The following is a 22,828-nucleotide window of genomic DNA, read 5'->3' on the forward strand; positions in this document are numbered from 1 at the left end:
AGCCCTGAAGCATATCCCTCCCCACCCTTCTCTGACATTTCAAGGTCAACTCTCCAAAATTTGGAGAGGAGATATACTACTGATATAATCCACTATTTTGTATATACTTGCAGGCTACCCAAGAATCTTAACCACTACGTCTAACAACAATTCTACGGAAAAGTAAGTTCCAGATGCCAAAATAGTAACAACAAACATTAAGTGCTCTATTATGGGACAGAATCTTAGAGATGGTCTTTAACACAAAGCTGATTTGCAGAGATAAGTGCCAGGTACACACACCAAGCTGAAGAAGCCACTATAATAACTGCCAACTGACACTTAAATCTTATCAAGGTTGTGGTACCATTCAACACACTATCAAATTCATCTTATTAAAATATAATAGGGGTGCTTGGGTGGTGCAGTCTATTGCAGTCGGTTAAGCATCCAACTTGGTTTCAGCTCAGGGCCATAAGATCAAGCCCTGCATTGGGCTCTGCACTTAGAGCAGAGTCTGCTTGAGATTCTCTTTCCCTCTCCATCTCCCTCTGCCTCTGCCCTTCCTCACCCTGTGCCTGTGTGTGCTCATGCTCTCTAAAATAAATCTTTAAAAGAAATGTAATACTTAAAAAAATAAAATAAAATAAAATAAAAATAAAAGAAATGTAATACTTGAATCTTTGTTTGAAAACAGAGTGATAAAATGCTATTGTATCTAATAAATGTTATAATCAATAAAATCAAAACATGACTACCAAAAAAGAGAGCAAATGTCAAAGCACAAGAAATAAAAGCTGGGAAGGGAAGAATGAATCTTATGAGAAAAAAAGTAAACAATTTTTTTAAAATGTCACTTTTTGAAAGGCCCCCTAACTGCCATTTATACTGCTGCTTGCTTGTGTCTCAAACTCAAGCTCCAAGCTTCATAATTTCCTATATAGTAGCCATTTAATAAATAAGCACACATATGTAGACATGTCACAAACATAAATATTAACTACGACAATTGATCTTAATGGTTTACGGGGAAAAAGAGAACTTCTGAATCCCAAAGCCTCACTTCTGGATTTGTTTATTTCCCTACATAAAAACATATACCTTACAAGATACTTATGGCCAGCATCCAAAAATGGGAAACAGACCAACAAACAGCAATAAATAGTGGATTTTTTGCCATTGGCAGCAGAAGAGTGAAATGGTGCTTCCAGAGAAGGATTTACTGAAATAGTTAAGTTCATCACTAGCCTCATTTGTTTAGAACAAATGCTCACCTGTAGGTGAGTTAAGAAAGAACAGGGTACATGGACAGCAACTTGCACAGACAACCAATGATGCTCTCCATGCAATTAAACCTCTGGGAGTCTAGTTTAAGAGTAAGGTGAAAAAGGTAGGGATACAGTAAAAGGAAAGCTATGGTAGAACTTTTTCCCTAAAAAAGACAAAAAAGAATCACAAAACCCATTAACAACACCACAACATATGCCCATTTGAGGTCTTTACTCAATGTGCAACTTTGCCTACTGACACCCAGCAGCAATTGGAGAAAAGGTGCAAGTCACAATCTTCTGGAAGCCTTGTGTACTTGAAAAAAGAATATTCAATGTCTCTACTGGTTTTATATTCTAGACTATAGGTTTTAAAAAGCTGAAAATTTTTTAGGACTGAAAGTTTAAAATATGCAGGAAAAAAGCATTTGGGGAGGTGAGGGCAAGGAAAACCTTGAGATATGACACTGGAACACACAGCTGCCCTCAGGGAGAGTTAAACAGAATTAAAGATGCAAATGGAAAAAGAAAGCTAGTCTTTTAATCATAACAGGCAAAAACCCCTCTGAACCAGGTGAAATCTAGGGTTGAATATCAATCATGAATTATTTCTACCATAAGTTTTAGACCAGAATAATTTAAAAACATTGAAGACAAAAATAGAACCCAGCCCTTCAAAATAAATGGCAGTATAAGACGAAAGAAAATGGACAGAAAGGAAAATCTAAGATTAAATATTTGAGGGGCGCCTGGGTGGCTCAGTCGGTTAAGCATCCGACTCTTGATCTCAGCTCAGGTCTTGATCTCAGGATGAGGTTCAAACCCCACACTGGGCTCCACAGTGGGCATGGAGCCTACTTAAAAAACAAACAAAAAAAGCTAAGATCAAGTATTTGCATACTAAACTTACTTGTGGTCACAAAAAGAATGTACATTCATTTTAGAAAATCTGGAAATACTACAGTTGACTCACCTCTCGAGTAGCTAGCTGGTTGCTGAGTTCCTCAGCCTTCTCGATGTTCCATTCTTCCACAGCCTGGTCTATGCTCTTTTCAAGGCCCGACTAGAAAGCAAAGAAACCTAAAACTTAAAGGCAGGAAAGAAAGGCAAACAATTGCTGGCAAAAACTATGTCACAGGGCTATACCGAGCATGTTACTTAGACCACTGAATTTTCATGGTGACCCCTGTGGTAGTTGGTACCATTCCTATTTACTGATGAGAAGGCCATGCAGAGATACCAAATGGCTTAATCAAGGTTAGGTAACTTCCTGAACTAAGAAAAAGGAGATGCCAATCCAGACTTCTGTGACTTCAAGGACTACACTTCCCCTTAATTACAATATAATGTTAATGATAACAATAGTTAAAATGATGGCAAGCTTATTATGTAGTGGATTCCAGCTTAGTATTATAACAAAGCTCATTTATCCTCCCAACAATTTCACAAAATACTACTATCCTGTTTTTGAACATGAGGAAACCGAGGCCTCAGACTCACTAACATGGCCAAGGTCCAGAGTCTGCAAGTGGTAAGGCTGTCACATGAATCTGGGTCTGCCCAGAGCCTGTACTCACACCACCCTCCCCTGCTCCTTCCTGTAGCTGAAGCCCTCCTTCAACAGCCCTCCAGCGTCTGACTATGGGTATTCAGGTAGATATTAAATATGGGAGGAATGTTACATAAGAGAATGATTTTATTTTCCTATGAAAATGTTTTTCTTTATTAGCTGAAGATGCTTCAGGAAATCATAATTAAAATTTTCATAAGGCTACCAAACAGATGAGGTAGGATTCATCATACATTTATGGAAAGATGCTTGGACTTATATAACTGAATTTAGCTTGTGGAAATAGTTTTAAAATGTTTAAATGGTCTAATATATATTGCTTCTCACAAGAAAATTTTGCCCTAACAATGGCTTAGCCAGTTTGTCCTCCACATTTTCAGTTCCCAATTTCTCCCTCACCTAGTAAAAGGGACCCCGGGAATGCCTCTGCCTGTCAGTGTACTGCTTAATTATACCCATCAACTAAGAGAAATTTTGTTCCTGTATAGCCTCTGTTGAAACAAGACTTAAAAATGTCTATACACATGGGTACCTGGGTGGCTCAGTGGGTTAAGTGTCTGCCTTTGGCTCAGGTCATGATCTTGGGGTCCTGGGATTGAGTCCCAAGACAGGCTCTCTGCTCAGTGGGGAGCCTGCTTCTCCCTCTGCCCCTCCTCCGTTTTTTTTTTCTCTATCCCCCGCACAATGGAATACTAGTCAGCCATCAAAAAGAATGAAATCTTGCCATTTGCAATGTTGTGGATGGAGTCAGAGTGCATTATGCTAAGCGAAATAAGTTGGAGAAAGAAGAATACCATATGATTTGACTCCTACGTGGAATTTAAGAAACAAAACACGTAAGAGGCACCTGGATGGCTCAGTCAGTTGAGGGTCTGACTTTTGATTTCGGCTCAGGTCATATCTTGGGGTCTTGGGGTTGTAAAACCGAACCCTATGTCAGGCTCCATGCTGGGTGCAAAGTCTACTTGGGATTCTCTCTCTCCTTCTCCCTGTCCCCTTTCCCCCCACATCACACACACACATGCTCTTTCTCTAAAGTAAATAAATCTTAAAAGAAACAAAACACGAATATATAAGGAGGGGGAATAAAAGAGAAGGAAACAAACCATAAACTCTTAATGATAGAGAAAAACTGAGGGTTCAGGGAGGCTGATGGGTGGGGGAGGGGCAAAATGGGTGATGGATCTGAAGGAGGGCACATGTTAATGATGAGCACTGGATGTTATATGTAAGTGATGAATCACCAAATTCTACTCCTGAAACCAATATTACCCTGTATGCTAACTAACTAGAATTTAAATAAAAATTTGAAAACAAAAAAAGTGGCCATACATAATCTGCCTAAAAACACGGAACACAGACAGGCAAGGTTATCACTAGTGTCCCTGTTGAATGAAGATCATCCCTTCTCACAATCTCTCACCCCATCTAAGGATTTGATAGGATGACATGCTTATCATCCTTGCTCCCAACTATAGCCTGAGACCATCATTCAATAGGCCTTAGTCTCTGATCCCAGGCCATGTGGCTCTCTGTCCTTTTCCCATTCTGGTCCTATGATTACCGATCAGTCTCCAGAAATTCTTTTCTGTATTTCTGAAGAACTCTTCTCCTCGTGATCCAACAAACACTCTGGACTCACTTTTCCAACATCCTTCATCCTCAGGGACCTCTAATGCCCATCCCAGGATCCATACTCAAGGTCTGTGACACACCAAGTGTGGTGTGTGCACCTGCTCAGGTCTGTGAATATTGCCAGTCCACGACCTGAGCGTGTGCCAGAATGCAAATCAACTACATGACTATACAGCTTGGACTTTTGGTTTTAGGGGAGAAGGGGGAGGGGAGGAAGAAAAGACTTTCTCAAACAAGGAAGTAGTACACTGAGTTATATTCAGACACAAGCTCTGTATGTCTTAGAAGACCAATACTTTGAAAAGGCTCACTCTGGGCCATGCAACAGACATCACCTGAAAGCTCCAGTTCCAAAGCTTTACAGTCTGGAATTCTTTCTGAACTCAATATTCTGTCCTTTCACTAGTCTCAAGTCTTCATAGCCAGTGAACCTGCCTTGTCTTCATTTGAAACCCTACCCTGGCACCACCATATTTATTCTCCCAGTCCTTCAGGCCCTTCTTGGATTCTCCTGCCCTCTCTCTCTCTGGCCTGCCATCCATGATTAACCTTTTCAAACTCTAAGCCAGGAGTTCTCAAAGTATATGTCTGGACCAGCAGCATCAGCACTACCTGGGAACTTGTTAGAAATCTAAATACTCTGAATCAGAAACTGGGATCAGGACCCAGGAATTCATTGATACTTATCAGGCCAAAGTTTAAGAACCAATGACCTGGGATGCCTGCATGGCTCAGTGGTTGAGTGTTTCCTTTCAGCTCAGGTGATGATCTCAGGGTCCTGGGATCAAGTTCTGGAGCAGGCTCCCCACAGGTTCCCTCTGCCTCTGTCTCTGCCCCTTCCTCTCTCTCTCTCTCTCTCTCATGCATAAAAAAAAGAAAAAAAAAAGAATCAATGACCTAAGCAATATGTACAATTTCCTCCCACATTTACCTTGTTTCGGCTCTTTCCAACCACCTATTTCTACTACTTGAACATCTAGGTGTCCCAGCTGTGTCAGAGAAAACCAAGTAACTCAATTCACTGGCTTGTAGTAAAAGACGATCTTCAAATTCAACTGAGTGGGCTCTAACTTCTACCCTTGAAAGTTCCCACATTCCTCTAAGAAGTTGTTACTTTTCTACTTTTTCAAATGCCCTCAACCCTACCTCCATCCTTTTCAGATTATAACTCTACCTTCTAATTCATGAGAGGCTGAGGCAGAGTCGGAGGGGAAGAGAAGAACCAAAGAAGGGACATTCTATGTCCCTTCTACAACCTTCCTCTCATCCAACCTCACAAGGTGTTATCTTCACTCACCCTGTCCCTCTGTCCCTACTGCCTCCAAGAAAGAATCATCTCTTTCCAAAACTAACCATACTACCTGTGCTCATCCTAATCCTATCTGCTTACATGTCACCCAGAAGCCTGCTCTTTAAATTTTCTCCTCTTGGGGTGTCTAGGTGGCTCAGTTGGTTTAGCATCTAACTCGGGATTTCAGTTCAGGTTGTGATCTCACAGTCATAAGATGGACCCCCAAGTCGCACTCCAAACTCAGTGAGGAGTCTGATGAATATTCTCTCTCCCTCTTCTCTGTACTCTCTCTCACTTTCTCTCAAATAAATAAGTAAATCTTTAAAAATAAATAAATAAAAATAATTTTCTCCTCCCCCTCTCTTTTTCATTCTTCTCACCCTACAAACATGTCTGTCTTTCCCATTCTGGACCAGGGACTGGATGAGATGACATAGCTTGCTTCTTAGGTTGGTACTTCGTTTCTCTCTTGTAGGTCAGTGTACTGAGAGGCCTGTGTCATCCCCCACTGCATTCTCTATTCCTTTTGTCTTCACCCTTCTCTGAAACTCAACAATCACAAATAACACCATTTGTCCTCCTCCTACCTGATCATCTATTATGTCAACTACATCCTCATTCTTAAAACTACCTCCCCAAATATAGAACTTAAATCTCCTTGGAGGTCCTTGATCTCCTTTTCTTGAATTATAACTCTAATGATGACAGTCCTCAAGGCTCTGTGATTAGACCCCTTTTCTTCTGACTTTTCCCTCTTCTCCAGTAATGTACTCAGTCCTAGGACTTCAATTACTTCTTATAAGCTGTTTCATATATCTTTAAAAATTTAAAACATCTGATCTCTCAGCTATACCAAGATCTATATCTCCAGCCACTTGCTAGTTATCTTTATATTGAAGCCTTGGAAAGGCAGGGTCTCCAACTTTTTGTTATGCCTACAAACAAGCTCATCCCTTGCTGCCCTGCTTCCCCTTCAGAGCTGCCCACCCACTCAGTCACCCTGGACGGGAATCCTCAGTGGTCTTCAATGCCTCCAATCCTGTGCTCTTATTTTTAACTTTTTGGTAGGGTATCTCATGTCTCTTTTCTGGGCTTCTTAGAGGCCTCATCAACTCCTGTTTGGAAGTTGACAACCTCCTCCAAACTAGTCTTCTACCTTTTTAAAGTAGAGACACCATGTCATTAGACACCTTGAATTGCAACTGAAATCCCTCTACAATAGGTTCCCACAATGCTTTCTCAGCCCCATCTTGGGCAATACTGTGCTTCCAATCTCTGGTCACATTTACCAATCTCTTAATGTCCTCGGTGCCTCTGATATATTTCTACCAGAAAAATCTTAGCCCCCCTTGTATGTCCCATGTCAATGTTACCTTCTCTACCTCTACAGGTTCACTCACCAATACATCCACTGACCCGGCTTCACTCTGCCCTGTGCCTAGTACCTAACTGCCTTCCACAATGCTTTCTCCAAGCTGTACTATCACTGCACTCCATGACTCTCTTGAGCACTTGTGGGTCTGTCTTCCCTGCTGGGTTCCAGGCTCACTAAGGGCAAACATGTATGGTCACTGGCTTGGTGTGTCCTACCCCCTAGCCTGTTCTTCTCACACAAGAGGCTCTCAGCCTACATTACTGAGTTAATGGTCACAGTGCAGTAATCCATGGGTGTATTAATACTGAAAAGATCCCACTCAAATGAGGAACACTTATTACAAAGCCATTGCTTTGACAAGTTCCCAAGAGAATTCCACAACAGTAATGTTGGATTAATAGCAGCCCTATGGTTAAACAAGAGTCATATTTTATTATGCTTACTGATGTATAAATCTTTCCCACTGCTAGAATATGCATTTCTTGAGGGCATGAAGAATATCTTCTCCCTCTTGGACTCCCAGTGCTTAGCACAGTCCCTGCCTCTGGACTTTGTATTTATTATTCACTTTTACAATAGAAATGAGGTATTTTATTTAAGAAAAGCTAATACAGTGGCCTAGTGGGCCCTCCTTCCAGCACAGGATATTAGGTATCTCCTCAAATATATATGAAAATAAAATACAGCAAACTTCAATTTTTCCTGCACCACAAATTCTGGGGAAGCAGTTACCCAAATCCAGACTTAATCTGTCCCAGCCTTTCATTTCAGTAGCCTGGTCACTAATGGCATCCGTTCTTGGGACAGTCTGTCTTACTCCACATAACAGCTCTGTATGTTTCCCTCCAATTATGTAGGCTTCCTAAGATTAGTTAGACCTGGGTGCTATACTTCTTTACTCCAGGACCTACAGTAATCGCAGATCAGTGCATAATCCATTCTGTTTTTTAGCACCAATACCCTGAATAAACCAGTGGTCTGCTTATCAAGTCATTTTGTTGTATCAACTTGCTAACTTTTCTTGGTTATCATGGAGTCAGCATTCACAGTTAATGTCACAAAGGTAGAAAACAAGAATATTCCCCTCTCCCAGAAACTTATATGAACTGCTGAGCTTCTAAGTATAATTTTCACTTAAAAATAAGTCAGCTAAAATTACAAGTCTCTCTCTTTATCATTAACTAATTCCTATTACCCCAGCCATTCAGAGCACTAGCATAATATAGCAGAAAAAGCACTGGAACAGAAGTCAAGAGAGGTGGTCACGGCTCTGGGTAAATGAGATTTCCTTAAAGAGAGAGCAAAGCCTCGGTTTCCTTCAAGAAAAGATGATGGGCTTGATAACCAAAATTCTCTCCTAGAAATAAAATTCCACTCCCATGTTCAACTATGTTTTTAGCTCTTTTAAAACTTTTTTTTTTAATTCAACAAAATTTCACTGGATACAACTGTTTCCTTTTTCTCTCTTTTCTTTTTCCTTCTTTTTTTTAATGATTTATTTATGTAAAATAAAACAGCTCCTTCTGACTCTGAAAAATTTCTGGTTCCACATGCACCCCCAAATTTTCTGCTTCTATAAGAAGATATTAACATTCTAAATACATTCAAAATGCTAACATTAGTTAAAAAAAAAAAAATCCTAAGGTAAAACATTCCCATCTTCTTAAGACCGTAAGTTAGTAACAATTTACAAAGAACATGGCTGGTAAGGTCAGACCCAGGGATTCAAATTCCACCTCCTCTACTTACTGAACAAGAAACTCTGGGTGATTCTTAGACCTCTACAGGTTATAATTACCTTACCTCCAAAAAGAAGGTAATACCACATCCTCTGCAAGCTTATGGTAAGGGTCAAAGAAAATATATGTATAATACTGAGCAAAACTCTAGAATATAAAGTCATTTGATAAATAAGCTGTTCATAATATATTATCTAAGTATTAGGATACCATTAAAACCAAAAGGCCTAGCTCCATATGGCTACAGACCTCATCATAACGTACCAAAGCCTCAGCCCCAAGTGTAAGACCCAAGAATTCAACTTTGAGTCAGTAAGTAGTCTCATGAAGATTTGAGTAGTAAGTCTTTTAAAAAAGTCTTAAGTTAGACCCAAGCATACCTCTGTTGGTATTATCTCTAATGTCTCTCATAGCACAGAAAAACTGATGATACTCTGCAGGGCCTCGGTGTGCTTCTAAGGTGCCTTTTGTCAGGAATCAGAATTTAGCTTAAGATAAATATACCTCAACAAATTAAGAGTCAAACAAATTTAGAGACGGCAATTTGGCCACAGGTGGAAAAACATCCAAGGCTGGTATCTAACAGGTTCCCACGAGGCCATAAGTAACCTCTAATTAAAGTTTTGCTGCAGACGTCAAGAAGACAACTATCAATGAAACGTATGGGTACTAAGGTTTAACAAGAAAAACCAATTAGCCACATGTGCATATGGAGGATCTCTTTTAACATGTGATTAAAGCTCCTTTAGTCAAACTGTAGAATATAGTTCTATAGAAATTTTGCTACTAGGGACACCTGGGTGGCTCAGTGGTTGAGCGTCTGCCTTTGGCTCAGGGCGTGATCCCAGTCCGGGGATTGAGTCCCACATCAGGCTGCTTCTCTCTCTGCCTATGTCTCTGCCTCTCTCTCTCTCTGTGTCTCTCATGAATAAATAAAATCTTTTAAAAAAAAATTTGCTACTAAATTCTTAGACAATTTGTCCAATTCTTAAAGCTTAATACAAATGAACTATTCACTAAAGTTTGCTGTGCTCTAATTAGACCTAAATATCAAAGGAAAAAAAAATTAGGTAATCTCTCCATGAATGAGAGAAAATAAACTACTAAGAATTAGGGATGTCAACTTTATGTATAAATCATACCTACTTAAATTATTTGAATCACCACCTGGGGATAAAAAGCTAATGCTTTGCAATTGTGTAACTGACACCAGGGGAATGGCTATGGTACCACTACAACTCTCCCCTCCACCACCACCATTTCTGCCCTGTCCAGACCACTACTCTACATCTCTCCCCACCACCCCCCCCACCCCCACCACCCCTTGCCCCAGCAGGCAACCTTTTATCTCATCTGCGTATTAGAGTTCCAAGTAAGATTCTGGTTGGAAAAAAGCATTCTGGTAAAAAAAAAATAAAATAAATTTGAAAAAAGCTACACTATACAATTAAAAGTTTCTTCTCAAAAACAACTAAAAAATTTATCAAAGACATTGTACACTTACTCTTAAAATTATTAAAATTTAACTCTAATTTTTCATGCCCAAAAGTATCCATTAAGTATATATAAAACTTCAGTAATGATTGTTGACTAATCAAAATGATTCAACTAATACTTGAGACATTTATAACAAAATTAATGAATAAAATTTGTTCTAAAGAAATTCCTACATAGATTGAAAATAATTATGTTACGATTACAGAATTATTAATAAGCCCTAAAACTACTGCCAGAGACACAATTATAGCTGTAATTAATACAAAGAACACTTTAAAACAGCTTTGGATACTAAGAAAATTACATTTAAAAAAAATCCTCTCTTCATTGTCAGGAAAGCAGGTGACAGCAGTGTTGTAAATGCACATAGTCAGCTGAGCAATAGTTTTAGCTTGACAGTGTTCAAAAAAAAAAAAAAAAAAAAGGAAGCAAGCAAGCAAAAAAAGAAAGAAAACACTGGGGGTGTGGGGACACCCCCACAATAGACACAAGATTAAGGAGTTTTGTTTTACCACTCTTAAGGACAGAGTGAATACAGAAGAAAAGGGCTCTCTCAGATATGGTAACGGATCAGCCTCTGCTCTAGAGAAATAATAGACTAGAAATCCATGTTAGTTTTGTCCAAACTGCATCACAGATTTTCATGATCCTCTCTAGATTTCTTGAGCAGTAGCTATTATCGGCTGGACTTACATCTATTCTTAGCTTTTATCTTGGTGCCTCCACTGTGGACATTCTTTAATGTCTATTTACTCTGTAGATTCATAGTAGATTTTAGCATGACAGCAAAAAGGGTGCATGTAAAACAGTGAAACAGCGATCCCAAACCAAAGGGAGAGTGCAAACCTGCTGGCATGCACTCATAGTGAACTACTAAGAGAATACGAGATAGTTTGGCCTCACTAAATCCTTCTTTTACTTTTATGCTTGCATTTATTTATAGAATATTAAGTGCCGGCAAAATCCTGGGCAGAGGCAAGCCTGGCCAGCACCAGTTTCCTTGTTTAGAAAAATGCCATAACTTTCTTAGTCAGATGTCATTCCCACAGAGGAATGTCTACTGTTAAGAAAATCCAAACTCATAAAATAGATTGAGTGATCACAAAAGGATTTATAGAGGACTTCCCTTAAACAGAAACCTTGTTTTTAAAATGACATTTGACTTAAATTTCTTTTCCTAGAGTACATCTAACGTATAATGTGAAACAGAATATTGATTCATAAAAATGAGTTGTTTAAAAGATTGTGCACAAGTAATCCTAACCTTTATTAAGGTTACTCTATACAAATCTCAAATTTTAGACAATGAATAACAGCAGTATCTGGCCAGTATCAAGAAGGTACAATTTCATATATGTAGGGTAACAATAAAATTCTAATATGGAGAGACTGTAAAATTTCAAATTTTTTACTGTTTAGAATGGTTAGCAACTTTACTTAGAAATCGTTTAGATACTCTGAAGTCAACAGTTCTGAGAAGACATAACAGAAACTATAAATAATGGAAGATCAAAGACCACCTAATTCATGAGTAAAACTTTTTCAAAAATTCATATAAGAACCAATATTTAACCATCCCTTCCCTCAAAAACAACCATGTAGTCAGCAGTGGGGACTAATAGCAGGTTGGCCAGAGATCGGCCCACTGCCATCAGCCACAACCCTCCACCTCATGCTTTTAGAGTAGGCTTATGTAGTCTAGAGCATCCTTCTCACAAGCGCCCTCTTCCCAGCACCAGAATCATAGGGGCCAAGAGCAGAGCATCTGCACGTTACAGTGCTGACCAGCCTTTGGGCAGTGAAGCAAAGGAACTGAGAATGGTGTCATAAAGCCTGGGTTTTAGTTTCAACTGAATGTAGGCATTTCTGCACCTGCTTCACACTTGTAAAAAAAGAGATTGCTCAGTAGTAGCAATGAGAGTGGCAGAAAGTGATCCTGGTTGGGGTGCCTGAGTGGTTCAGTCGGTTAGGTGTCTGACTCTGGATTTTGACTCAGGTCACAATTTCAGGGTCCTGGGATCAAGCCCGACATCAAGCTCCTCACTCAGTGGGGAATCTGCTTGAGATTCTCTCCCTCTCCCTCTGCCCCTACCCTCATGTGCACATGCTCTCTCTCTCTCAAATAAATAAATAAATCTTAAAAAAAAGAAAAAGTGATGCTGGTTCTAATTCCTCAGTGCTCTAGGAACTAAATGACAACAATTCTTGGCAAAACCGGAATCAAAAGGTTCACATGCAAAAATTCTACTCTGTCAATTCCATTTTTTTTTTTTAATTTTTATTTATTTATGATAGTCACAGAGAGAGAGAGGCAGAGACATAGGCAGAGGGAGAAGGAGGCTCCATGCACCGAGAGCCCGACGTGGGATTAGATCCCGGGTCTCCAGGATCGTGCCCTGGGCCAAAGGCAGGCGCCAAACCGCTGTGCCACCCAGGGATCCCTCTCTGTCAGTTCCTTAATGCACATGCAACACCACCCAATGATGGGTTTAATATCTGAGGTTTATTTCACAAGAAATATCGATTAGTCAGCTAATGGTCTCTATGTACATGCAGTAGTCTACAGAAATGATCTGTGAAGGAGGAATCTGTCTAAACAGGCAGGATACAATACACTTGGGCTTCAACCAGGGAGGCTCTGGAGCCTTGAGCCCTAACTCAGTGTTCAATTTTCATGCTCCTGGAGTTCACACTCCCTGACCTGAGTATGTAAGTTACTCATTCATTCAAGACTCTACTAAGTATTCACATCACCTATCGACCGATGACGTCCAAACATGAATCTCCAGCTCAGATTCTCCTCATTTTACCAACTGCCTCTCTGCTCCCACCCACTTAGATCACCCATGCCCCAAAATGAACTTTGGACAGGCCACATTCTAAATCTTCTCCCCCCACTACTCCCCCAGCCGTCCCACCTTTGTATTCACACCACAGCTACAGGTAAAGCCCCAAATGGCTCTTTCCCTCCTCACATCCCAAGTCCTCTCCATCACTTTACAAAGCATTAGAGGCAAATACCGTCCATCCTCCTTCTACAGTAGACCCCCAATCCATCCACTCTTCTTCATCTTCAGCAGCACCATTCTTGTCCAAGCCACCGTCCTCTCGTGCCTACAAGAGTCTCTTTACTGTTCTCTAACTTACTCTTGCTGCTCCACAGCCCATTCTCCACACAAGAACCATCATTTTAAACAGCACTTCGATCATATCACTCTCTTAACTTAAATTCTTGAATGACTCTCAACTACATGGTAACTCAAACCCAATTCCTTATTCTGCCCCTTCAGGTCCTTCACAGTTTGGGCCCTGACTGCCGGCCTCTCCAACTCTATCCTGAGCCACTCTCCTCCTCGTTAATTCCATTCCAGCCAAGCTGACATTCTCACAGTTACTCAAATGTCCCATTATGGCTCATTGCCCTGAGGACCTTTACCCAGGTCACTGCCTCTACAAGAGCATTCTGCATAGAGATGGTTCCTTCCCATCCTTCAGGTCTCACTGAAATGGTATCTCCCAGAAAAGGCCCCCCCTTGACCGCCTAAAGTGGGGCCTCCATTTTAATTTCTTCACAACATCCTGTTCATTTCCTTAACATGATTTTTTAAATGATTTCTAACTATATATTTACTTCTTTACCTAGCATCTTGTTAAGCATACAGTAGGCATTTTAACTTTTTCACTGAATTAATTAATGAGGAGAATACCTTAGGCAAGGCTAATTACAAACATTTCTAATGGCTAATATAAGATGCAATAAAAAAAGATCTTACCTTATCGATTTTTTTCTTCTTAACAGGGGGGTCAAACCTATCATTGATTCCAAAATACTGAGTAAGCTCCTTCCACTGGGTTTCACTTGGGGTCTGCTCACTGCAAGATAGACAATAACTTATTTTTAGTGTCTTTAATTGGTTACTACAATTACAAATCACAAAAACTAGTTCTTAGGTTGCAGACATAAGTAGTTCAAATACTGATACAAGTTTTACAGGATTTTCTAGAAGAAACAAATATTTTAAATTCCACCTACCTATGAGACTCTTCCTCATTCTTCAATTTACCTGAAAGGAATTCACAAAGTGTCAATACCTGAGTATTTGTTTGTTATTTCAAAATTCATGCTTATTAAAATTAGTCACAATTTAACATTAGCACTATTGACAATTAACTTGAATTAAAACAAAACACCTTTCCTGGAGCGTTTTCTTTTTTTCCTTCTGAATCCTGAAGTTGAGGTTTTCTGTTCAGAATGTTTTTTATGCAATTCTTGAAATTTCTATATAAATGTAAAAAAAAAAAAAAAAAGTAGTAAGTAAATTTTGAAGCAAAGCATATGTTCAAAAAATTACAAACTAATAAAAATATACTCTAGCATTTATAAACAAAAGTAGTTTTCTTCTGGAGATACTCTATTCTCTAAGACTCTCCCCCAACCTGAGTTTTTATCTTCATTTATCTTGACATAAGTCAATCTGATTATCTGACAGTAAAATTCAATGACTCATACGGATGACAAAGAGATCAAATTAATATAGGAACTTGTGTAACATGTTGGGCAAAGTAGCTAATCCTACTAAATGTTTTTCTTCCTTTTTATAAAAAACACAAAAATGAAAGTTAGTGTCTGAGTGCCCAATGGGTTGACCACACACCCAGAGTATTCTGAGTCAATATTCCCTACCTATTACCTCCCAAGAACACAGGCATTCTGACCATGGCAGAGAAACACACTGGAGCATGCACCGACACACATGCACAGGCTTTAATAAGACACACAAGAGAAAACTTACATGCCACATATTTAAGGCAATTCCAGAAGGGCACTCTTCATATGCATTGACATTAGCCTCTGCTCCAGGTTTTGGTCCATCTGTTGGGAAATCGGAGACCTCTGTTTTTGTAATGGCCCCATCTTCTTTATCTTCCTGTAGGTTAAGTCCAGAGTTCTCTAATGGGGTTTCATCTTCAGAATTCAATTCAATATCACTTTCGTTTAGGCCAGGAGGTAGCAACCCACTCCACATCCTTTCTTCTAAAAGGAAAAAAGATGAATTTAGACCTACAAAATGGACATGGAAAGAAATTTAAAACCCCAGGAGTCTAGCAATTATCCCAATAGTATGGGAAGAGCCCATGTAGACTTTTTTCTTTTAAGCTAAAATGAGATTTACCTTCCATATTAAAAGAATTAACATCTTTGCTTGTATACATTTTTTTTTTTAAGAGTACAAAGTAGTTTAAGCAAGTCTGCTACAAGAGGCACCTACAGATGAATGACTTAAAGAAAATAGGACCTGGATTCTCTAATAAATGGATAATTTTGTTTAAAAATAAATAAATTCAGTAAAAGCAGTCATTGTTCAAGAATGTTAAGGGCCTAACAATATATACTTCACACAATTTAAGATTTATAATACTGTATTTCAAGCTATCACAATCAAAAAAGAAAATAAATGAAGTCATGTTTCACTGGTATTTAATTGAACTTTCAGGGGACTTATTGTCAAAGGAGTAGAAAAACAATTATTCAACGGAAAATGTCTAGGCTGTGCAAGTGGTTTGAGGAAAGCTTGGTGGTAAAAAGAATGTCCTAGTTTAAAATTTTACACTGTTGGCTAAAATAATGGAGTATTAAATGTTAATCTTGACAATTTAACAAAAGAATACAGCCTTTTTGAGTAACAATACTGCGTTTAGGAAGCTAAGGTTGAAGTTCAGGATAATATTTATCATTAGCTATATGGCGCATTGGTAGAGAGAATATTAACTATTGTTAAGTTTATCAAAAAATGATTTTTAAAAACTGGAGTTATAATCATTTGCTAAAATGATAATAACTGAGTATACTTTCACTAGTAATCTCCTAGTATACATATTGAGGCAAAACCACTTCATTCAAAAGATGCCTAAAAAGAGAAGTTGATTGTACTGCTCATGATGTACTACCCAACCTGAAGGAATAAAAAACAAGGATGGACATCTTTTTTGCTGAGTTTTCTGCCTCCTATTGTGATTAACCTAATGAGGAAACTACCACCATTGTCTCTGAGACAAAGGCATCACGGGATTTTGCACTAATCTGAATAATGGATTCCTGATAACCTTTAAGGAAGGCTCCCAGGTCCACATAATCAGATCTTATTTCTGGTGGTTTGGGTCCAGCCTCCTCAGTTGTTAGAAGGCTGAGTTGTTTCCGCCTTCTGAAACAACCTCAACAAAATACTCTTTTGGCTTTTTGAGAAGGGCTCTGACATCTAACTGCTCCTGTAATCCTGACCCCACCATATATTAGCTCTATGAGGAAATCATTTTTACCACCTCTGACCCTCAGTGTTTCCCACTGTAATACAAGGATAATTATATTGCATACAGGGTTATTCTGAGAATTAAACAAGCTAAGCTATGAAAATGCCACAATATTTAGGAGGTTCTAGGGACTTGATCAATGCTGAGCTTTTTTGCTATTAGTATTTCTTTGGCAATGTATTATATTTTTATAATTTCTATTATGGGTGGCAGCATTCACAAGGTAGTTTTGAAGTTTCTAAGGTTGAGGTGCATTCACTTAGCAATTGATGCCAATCATTTACTTCTCTGATGTCCACAGTTTAACACAAGTTTATATAAAAAACATTGGTGTCTGGTTTTCTAAATGGAACAATAAACCCAGAAGCAGAAAGATAACGGAGTCTAAGTGTCAAGGCTCCTCTTTTGCACAGGTCTTTCCAAAGCATTATACCTAATTTTATATTTAGAATCTGCATTCCTTTTCTTAAAGAAGAGACCCAAAATTATATAAGCTCCAAGCCCCATAAAACATGGATCCATCCCTAAGCCTGGCCTGAGGATTTTAATAGTTGGAATGGATAATCTTTAGATACTCTGTTAGCACAAAAGATATGTGAAATATGTCAATACTGAAAACAGACACTATGCCATCAATAAAAATATTTCTACTGTTCTGAGGAGTAGATAGAGTGGGAATGATTATAAGCTCCAACATGACTTTGCCACTGGCATATAATATACCTTTAGGCTCATTTTCTATTTCAGAACTTAAGAACACCAACAGATTTCAGATTCAGCTTCCTTAGCAAAGTGGGGGTTCTGTTTTAAACCATGGTTTCTTTTCCCTGTCCATAACATCTTGCGCATGGCCACTGTGTGCCAGGCACTCTTTTAAGACATGGGGACAGGCAAAAATATCTAACTTCATAAAGCCAACATTCTACACACATGGCAAGCGTCTCTGTCCAGCAGCAGCCAAATAGCTCTCCACCCAGACTTCAATTGTGACTGCTAATGAAAAGCATGCACCTCTCTGATGGGCACAGTTCTCCTGCTAGAGCACTGCTTCAATACCCCTATAGAGTGTGTCTATGCTCTGGCCACTCAAATGTGCTTCACCCTGGGGAGCACTCTCGGTTGCCCTGGAGTTGCCTTTCTCCATCACCTCTCAAGCATCTTTTTATTTTTTTACTATTTTTTTCAAGCATCTTTTTAATCACATTCTAGACCTTCCCCAAATCATCTATTTTTAGCTCTCGTTGCTGTGACATTTAGCTGTTCAGTATGACATTGGCTGGTAGAATAATTTCTTGTGGGTGCACATGGGAAAAAGAAAAATTAAAATAAATTTTAGAAAGTAGATCCAAATCCATAAAATAAGGCAAAATTCAGACAACACATTTCTGAACTCAATTCCCGAACATCTTTAAAGTGATATGCCATTCTCCTGTGATTCTAAATACAAACACACACACACACAGGGACAACTCCATGGCCACTGATAAACAAAGATAACTCACTGGGGGAGCCTGCAAAGTGGAGCTGCCCACGTGAGCAGCAACTCAACTGTAAATCAGCCAATATCAAGTGGCTGCTTTATGACTTGCTTTGGGCTCACGTTTGGAAACACTGTCTTTGAATTCACAGTATATATATGTCACGCATACATTTCCAGTCGTACCATGGTACCAACTATGGTACTAGGTTAGGCCTGGCGCTCACTCCTGTTTTGGCTGCTATTAAGGATGATTGTCTAATTCTCTGAAATGTCTCTCACCCCATGCCTTTATTCTAAAGCAAATCATCCCAAATTACCCTTTAAATCTGAAAATTACTCAGCCATTCTCAAGGGATGTGATATACCAGTCAGATGCAATACTGATTAAACCCCAATACCCCAGTGGATAAGGCTTCTCTCCTCAATCCTGCCACCACAGCCAAGATTTCTAGTTTTCAGTAAGACTACATGTCAGACCAAACACCTGAAAGATGCTCTAAAGAAAGCAAAGGAGACCCCTGTTATACAGAAAAAAAAAAAAGAACCAGAAAGAAAAACAAAGCAAGTCAATGCTATATATGGCATATAAACAATGTCACAAACCATGTAACAGAAATTCTTTTACCATGAATCCCCATAACTCTTCCACTAGAAATTACTATCTACAGCCCTTTTACAGGAGAGGGAACTGACTTGCCTAACGCACTGTGACTGTGATCTGCTTATTTTACAAAAACAGAACTCTATGGGCTTCGACTTAGAAACTTTTAGAGGATGCAATTTAAGTAGCAATATATTCTTGGAGACAAAGATTTGAGGGTGGATCTGAAATGACTCTAGCTTGTAATTTTGTTAAAATCTGCTTAATCTTTTTTTTTTTTTTTTTTTTACTTTCTAAAAAGCCGAAAGTCATGTTAAGATGCTATACGAAAACGTATACATAAAAACCACATTCAGAGGTTTGGGTAATAACGTCACCATTTTCTGGAAGATCAAGGCCACTGCTTATAACCAAACCCAACCTGAGTCATTTAGTCTCCTGTCTCTGATATTCCACAATTCCAATTCCACTTTCACTATACGAAGCGGTCTTATTTCCCATACTTTCGCCTTCGACTAGAATCATCACAGAAACCTGAGTTTGGTCTGATGTGAATTTAATTCTAACTTGCATAATAATCTTATAAACCACCGCCCGGCAATCCTGTGAAATGATTTACACAACAATCAGTCTCCGTGACTTGGAACTACTTCACTTTTGACGAAGCACGTTATCATCAACATTCGCGTCCATGTCCTGTTCATGAAGTGTGTTCTCTTTTTCTCAAAAAAAAAAAAAAGGTAAAAACTACGAGACTGAATCAGAGGCCTGACCTCCAGTTTAAGTTCCGCCGTCCGATTCTCCGGACCCGTTCGGCAGGATTTTGTACGTGTGCACAGGTTTCGATGCGATGCAAGTACGTGTTCGGTCAAGGCCTGGAAAGACCCTGCGCGGAGAGACTTACAGTTGACCGGGAACACCTCGAGGCTCATTTTAGGTCGGATGCCGCCGTGACAGTACTTCCTGCGGGGCTGCCCGTCCCGGAGCCCGGAGCCCGAGCGGGACACGCCCGGCCCGGCCCGGCCCCACCACCAAGCGCCGCACAGTCAGGGCGGGACGTCGGGCCCGCGGCCGGTCCCAGCGACCGCAGCCGTCCACACGAGCCTGCTTCCCCCCCGCCCTGGAGCCTCCTCGCCGTCTCACTCTGGCCAGGCCGGGACGGCGAGCCCCTCTCCCCGCAACAGGCTCGGGAAGACGCTGAGACGTCCCTTCCCAGCAAAGAGGGCGGGGGGGGGGGGGGGGGCAGCCTCACCGACGCTCCCGTGAGCCCAGCCGGGGGGGCTTCGCTGGCTCGCCCGTGAGGCTGCGAGGCCGCCCACACTTGCCCCCTCGCTCCCCGCACCCGGCCCTCCCGGACCCGTCAGGTCGGAGACTCGGAGCGACCGGGAAGCGGCCTCCCCATCAGCCGTACTCACCCGTCGGGAGCCGGCCGCCCGGCAGCCATCTTAAGACCCAGCCAACACCGCGCCTCCCCATTGGCTCCGGCTTCTCAGCCAATGGGCTGCGGCCGTTCTGGCCTCGGGTCGTCATGGCAACCGGCCGCGCTTCGCTCCGCTTTCGGATGTGTCTGCAGCGGCGGATTCGTTTCTTTCTGCTTCTTTTCCTTCACCGTTTCCTCCCTTTTCTTCTGGACCTTTTTTAAAGGCTTTGGTTTCCCCCCACCCACCCCACCCCCCATTCCCTGCTGCTCGCTGCTGTTGAGGATGAGGAAAGTGCTGGCTTAGCCCTTGACCTGAGTTCATTTCCCCCAAGGAGGGGAAGTTCGATGTAGATGCTCTCCAGGCTCTTCTGGGAACATTTCCATTCATTCATCCTTTTCCCTCCTCCCTCCCTTCCTTTTTCTTCCTCCTGTACATAATTATTGACCAGGCACCCTGCCAGAAACAGCCCGGACTCCTGCTCTCCTGGTGCTAACCAGCTGCTGCACTGACCAGATGTGGGGCCTTGTCTAAAAAGCTCATCGAACCCCTTTTCTGTGACTGCCACTGGTTCAGGCCCCCGGGCAGGACTTGGGGGAGCATAGAAAATAAGTAAGGAAAAAGAAACTAGAAAAAAAAAAGTGCTATGAAGAATATAAAGCAGGATAATGTGATAGTGATGAGAGAGCAGGCTATTTTTAGAAATGCTTCTATTTTCTGAAATCGTGCTCTGTAATAATGATAAGACTAAAAATACTTTCCTATTTTTTTAAGTATACTATTTTCCAGTTCGTGAGGATGATAAAATACACATAAAGTCCTTAACATAATGCCTAGACCACAGTGATTTTGTCTTAGCTATACTCTAAAAATGTGAAAGAGTTTTGCATTGCACTCTAATATATCATGATTTAGTGTAAACAGATGTTTAAGCTTACTAGGTAACTATTCATTACCTCACCCTCAGTGTGTCCCAGAAGGATATGCCAGGTTTATGGAGTAGTTTTCTGTAAGCCCAGAATCATAATAGAACCTGAATTGACAACCTTGGGTCACTCAAGTCCTTCATGCTGACCTTCTCAGGTTCTAGAATAGAAACAGGTCTGAGGGCACCTGGGTGGCTCAGTGGTTGAGCATCAGCCTTTGGCTCAGGTGATCCTGAAGTCCTGGGATCGAGTCCCACACCAGGCTCCCTGCATGGAGCCTGCTTCTCCTTCTGCCTGTGTTTCTGCCTCTCTCTCTGTGTGTCTCTCATGGATAAATAAATCTTGAAAAAAAAAAAAAAAAAGCAGGTCTGAGTGATTTCAGGATCTGTGTGAAACTCTCTTGGCCAATTGTGTCCAGCTTCTCAATAGGATTTTTCCCCAATCCAAATCTTTTTTTTTTTTTAAAGATTTTATTTATTCATGAGAGATACAGAGAGAGAGAGGCAGAGATACAGGCAGAGAGAGAAAAAGGCTCCATGCAGGCAGCCCAATGTGGGAATCTATCTTGGGACTCCAGGATCACACCCTGGGCGGAAGGCAGACGCCCAACCACCGAGCCACCCAGGGGTCCCCCAATCCAAATCTTTAACAAGTTAGGCAGTTAAAGAAAGGATGTGTATAAAAGTGCCGCTATGGCTGTTGCATTTGGGCCTCTTAGTTACTGTCTTAGTCTGCTCATGCTATCATAACAAAATACCACGCACTGGGTGGCTTAAACAACAGAAGTTAATTTCTTACCATCCTAAAGGTTGAGAAGTCTAATATCAAGATGCTGGCAGGTAGGTTTCATCCGGGAGTGTTTTCTCTTGGCTTGTAGACAGCAGCCTTCTTGCGGTGTGCTCACAGGATCTCTTCCTTTTGTGTTTGTAGAGAAAGAACCTGTGTGCATGGGAGAAAGCTATCTGGGGCTTCTTCTTATAAGGACACTAATCCTAGAGGATCAGGACCCCATCTTTATGACCTCACTTAACCTTCATTAATTCCCTAGAGGCCCCATGTCCAAATGTGGCCACAGTGGGGGTTGTTAGAGTTTAAACACAGCAGTCTGTGGGTACCTAAACATTTGGTTCATAACAAATACTGTTGGTGGAAGTATGACCAGAATAGAGAGAGAGAACACAGGTAAGACACAGGGTCGGTGGGAAGTGATGCTGACCTGTTTAAGAACTGTTTCTGCATATATTCCATCAGAGTACTCATTACTCAGTACATATAAATGTACGAAGGATACAGGAGAAATATAATTACAACGACTTCAAAGACCTACCAACACTAAATTTCATATTAAAGGTTTTGGAAAGTCCTACTCCCAAAATAAGTAAAGTTTAATATTTGAGTATTCTCAAATGTCTGATACGCTTATCATATTATTGGATTCCTATAATAAATGTAAATAGCTCAGACTTTTCTTCTGGGTCCGGTTGTAAGACTTCCAGTCTCTGAATATCATTGTTTTGCCAGTTTTCTGGGGGGAAATGTCAGTCATTTGATTTATTTTAATCAATAAATTTACCTCTCTTCCAGCAAATTCCTGCCCTGGAAACCTGCCAAACCATGCATTTTGTGAATGAAATACTTGTATTTGTGAGATTTCTATGAAACATAGAATTATTGAATACCTTTTACTAAATCACAGTGAATGTGATGCAGCTAGTGAATTGGGTTTGAATTGTGTTGCAT

At 40.5% G+C, this 22,828-nt stretch overlaps 1 protein-coding gene and 1 long non-coding RNA gene across 5 annotated transcripts in view; one reads left to right on the forward strand and one right to left on the reverse strand.

Annotated features, from left to right (window-relative positions):
* Positions 1-20,301, reverse strand: part of FAM204A (family with sequence similarity 204 member A) — a 33,646-nt gene extending 13,345 nt beyond the window's left edge. Inside the window, exons 1-6 of one of the 3 annotated variants that reach the window (XR_005380688.1) lie at positions 20,160-20,301; positions 15,148-15,389; positions 14,546-14,633; positions 14,388-14,418; positions 14,128-14,227; positions 2,221-2,310 (exon numbers count right to left, since the gene is read on the reverse strand). Coding sequence is in view for 2 of the 3 variants with exons in the window: in XM_038578929.1 (XP_038434857.1) it covers positions 2,221-2,310; positions 14,128-14,227; positions 14,388-14,418; positions 14,546-14,633; positions 15,148-15,389; positions 20,160-20,274 (666 nt within the window). In the remaining variant the exon portion in view is untranslated. Of the gene's footprint in view, positions 1-2,220; positions 2,311-14,127; positions 14,228-14,387; positions 14,419-14,545; positions 14,634-15,147; positions 15,390-19,517; positions 19,631-20,159 lie in introns of those variants that run through there. The other 2 variants (XM_038578929.1, XM_038578930.1) reach the window with 2 other exon arrangements.
* The window catches only part of LOC111092943, a 39,594-nt gene continuing 36,875 nt past the window's right edge, over positions 20,110-22,828 (forward strand). For both annotated transcript variants that reach the window (XR_005380694.1, XR_005380693.1), the window contains exon 1: positions 20,110-22,270. This is a non-coding gene — a long non-coding RNA (uncharacterized LOC111092943). The remainder of the gene's footprint in view (positions 22,271-22,828) is intronic.

This window comes from Canis lupus, chromosome 28 (assembly GCF_011100685.1).
Source record: "Canis lupus familiaris isolate Mischka breed German Shepherd chromosome 28, alternate assembly UU_Cfam_GSD_1.0, whole genome shotgun sequence".
Lineage (NCBI taxonomy): Eukaryota > Metazoa > Chordata > Mammalia > Carnivora > Canidae > Canis > Canis lupus.